Below are 3184 nucleotides of genomic sequence, written 5' to 3'. Positions count from 1 at the left end.
AAGCTGTGTATGTATAAAAACATCAAAAAATATCTGTTTTATCATAGTTTTTTTTTTAGTATGCGTTTTAGGTGATTTATATGAGCGTTGTTAGTGTTAGACATAAGTCTGTGTCCAACAGGGCTTTATTAGAAATGTATTTTTATTTTTTTCTTTCCACTGGTCATTGTGATGTCATCCTTCATGTATAGTGTTATACTATGACAGTCACGAGAGTAATAAAGAGTTTCAGCGATAATGTGAGCTTTTATTTAAGAAAAGCAGTAAAAAACAATATTCATGGAATGTATCTCTCTCTCATAAATGTAGAATATTGTCGTTTTCTTATAATAAAGTTATTTTTAAAATTCTTGTGTTTTTGTTAGTTTCCAATATATCTTTATGTAATAGCAGTAAAACAATATTCATGAAATGTATCTCTCTCGTCGTTGCGTCAAACGTCACATCGTTACGTCAAACGTCACGTCGTTATGTCAAACGTCACGTCGTTAAGTCAAACGTCAAGTGCTGCGTCAAACGATCATCAAACGAGTCTACGTATCAGAAAGTTCTCTTTCGTAATATGTCTTCAGAAGAGTACAGACGTCGAATTGAAGAGTTTATTAATAGCATTGGTGAATTAAAGAAAGATATTGCTTTCTATGGAGATAAAAGTGAGGTTATGAAACAAATGCAGAATCTTAGTTTATTTGATAAGAAAGTGACGTGGAGCAGTCTTCACTGGGGGGTGCCTGAAGAGGTCTATCAGTTGGCCCGTAGACTGCCGCAAACTACTTATCCGTTAAGACGTATTCAACCTACACCATGTTCAACAGAACAGAAGGGGATATAAAAAATGAAATTAATTCTGTTTTTGCTATGTCATGTGTAATATTAGTGGCTGTATTTGTTTTAATTTTAAAAATTATTTTGAAAATTGTAAAACGAAAATTCCAATCTTCATGTAATATAAAAGTTGATGAATATACAGAGTGTTTCAATAAAACCCATATTTTAAAAAAAAACTTTATTTATAATGGTAATACAGTATTTAAAAACCAGTGACGGAGACGTTGTACATTTCTTTCAGTACATGAAAATAGTCCAGATGCGTGACAGGGGTTTGGATCTTGAGCAAAGTTTCCAGTTTCACAGGGTGTACCATCAAATTTGCAAACGTCAATAACATGTGGAAAAATACCGAAAATGTGACATTTCTTTTGCAGAAACTCGACTTTTTGTTGTCCTCGAACGTAAATGTAGTCTGCGGCATACAATAACTTGCTTTCTAATATTTCATTTACTTTAGAATATTCTACATCTCCTGAAGAGTATCGAATGCCGTGCACATTTCTTTCCAAGTATGATGTGGTCTTTTTGTCCTCGTTACTTAATGTAGAAAACGGTTGCGGTGGTAAAAATATGTAATGTGAACTTTTGAAGCCAATTTCTATGGTGAGCTCTTTGGCAACGAAAAGACCGTCTACGACAAAACCTTGAATGTCTACAAAAGCTACTCTCATGTTGACGTCTGCTCGAACACTAACTCACAACATCTAGTTCAAGCTTTTAACAATTTCGGTGAGGGGGAAGTATTCCATTACACAATCGTGAATTGTGATGCAATAGACTTTGGTATTTTCGGGAAAACCTATGTTTGCTTCAATGTCAAGTTTCACATCGACTGTGGATGCCTTCATGCTTTCCTCCTGTTTTGAACAATCGATAACAAACAATGCTCGTTTCTTGAAAGAAGAATAATCCAGCAGGGGGCGCTTCTGTGTGGAGTTTGCGTAGTTGGGATAGAATTCAGTATAGTTAAAATAGGCTTCATTGTAATCAGTTTTAGCGAAATCCAATTGCATTCTTTCATTGGGCCAATAATCACCATTAAGTGACAGTCTTATACTTTGTACGTCGGCATTGTCAAATAAAGTCGGGTCAGCTGTACTCAAGTTACGTTTGCCGGTTTGAAAGAAAACAATAACAAAACGAGGTCTTTCAACTGAAGTGGATGTCTTGACAGCCCAAACTTCATGTCTTGCTCCTTTAGTAATTGAGGGTAATTCGTGTAACTCCCACTTCCTAAATGGAATAACTATAGGTTGATCTTTTTGAATGGATTTCATGAGATTTAATTTTATGTCGTCATTAGGAAAGATATGTTTAACTTTTAGCTCAACGCTTGTAATGTTTATTTTAGCTGTTGTAGTGGAGAGCGTTCTAGAGACATTCTTTTCAGTAATATATAAGCAATCATTATCATTTCGTGCCCGAACTAGTCGTATTGTTTGACGCCCACATGTAATCATTGAATAATCGTTGAAAATGCTGAAAATATGTTTGAGAGGTATTTGAAGGTTGAAGGACTTGTCGCTAACATTCAGAATAGGATCTTTCGGGTAATTCCAGCCGGCTATAGCCATATGATTGGAATCTTCTTGGTTATAACAAGTCATAACACGTACGGCACTCACTATTCCAGGATCCCGAACTGTTTCCATTTCCCTGGCACTTTCACTGTACGTACATGAATCGAATAGAAAGGCTCCAACATTATTTGCTAATTTTACGTCACCAGCTCCGTGTATTTCAAGCGAACCTTTAATGCACAACAAAGTTTCGCTCATTGCAAAGAACGAATCAACCTGATTAATGCTAAACTCCACAATGTCACTGCAATTGAATGACTTTATAAATGGAGCATAGGTTCTGTATTCAGCCTTTCGAATTGAATCGTCAAACATCGGCTTACGGTAGATATCAAACATTGGAGGCATGTTGTCGTTTTGGCGTTGACGTTTTCCATACATTATTGTCATTTTTCAATTTAAAACCCAACGATTGCAGAACCAATTTGTTTGCGACCGTGAGTTGCTTCAGCTTTGATGGTAGCTTATCTAATGAAGTTGAATGCTCTGTAGACTGTCTTTTATGATTTATTATTAGTCCCATTTGCTTCGCGCGCTCTAAGCTCCAACACCAACGTACTTAGTTCTCCACGAAAGTTTACAGGCTGACCGTCTTGGTCTAAATCGATGACGGTGATATTGGTTATTTCGCGTTGTGGTATAACAGGTAAATAGAGCAAATTATGAGGAATTTCGTCTATGGAATATCCTGGATCCACTTGTATGACGAATTCGTATATAGTATGAGCAGGTCTGTTTGCATCGAAGGCTCCAGTGGTAATGTTACAATCGAA

The 3184-nt window shown here is 36.2% G+C and overlaps 1 protein-coding gene across 1 annotated transcript; it reads right to left on the bottom strand.

The window, feature by feature from the left end:
- Window positions 1-1535: 1535 nt before the first annotated feature.
- Window positions 1536-2792, bottom strand: LOC130903088 (uncharacterized). The gene has a single exon (XM_057815350.1). It carries the CDS (start codon window positions 2790-2792, stop codon window positions 1536-1538), a length of 1257 nt encoding a protein of 418 aa, XP_057671333.1.
- Between the last annotated feature and the right edge of the window lie 392 nt (window positions 2793-3184).

Source organism: Diorhabda carinulata, chromosome Y (assembly GCF_026250575.1).
Source record: "Diorhabda carinulata isolate Delta chromosome Y, icDioCari1.1, whole genome shotgun sequence".
Taxonomy (NCBI): Eukaryota; Metazoa; Arthropoda; class Insecta; order Coleoptera; family Chrysomelidae; genus Diorhabda; species Diorhabda carinulata.
Note: the sequence above shows the minus strand (reverse complement) of the source record. Positions and strands in the feature narration are given on the sequence as shown.

Coding starts and splice junctions, on each gene's coding strand:
- LOC130903088 (XM_057815350.1), bottom strand. CDS start 2,792: ATGTATGGAAAACGTCAACGCCAAAACGACAACATGCCTCCAATGTTT.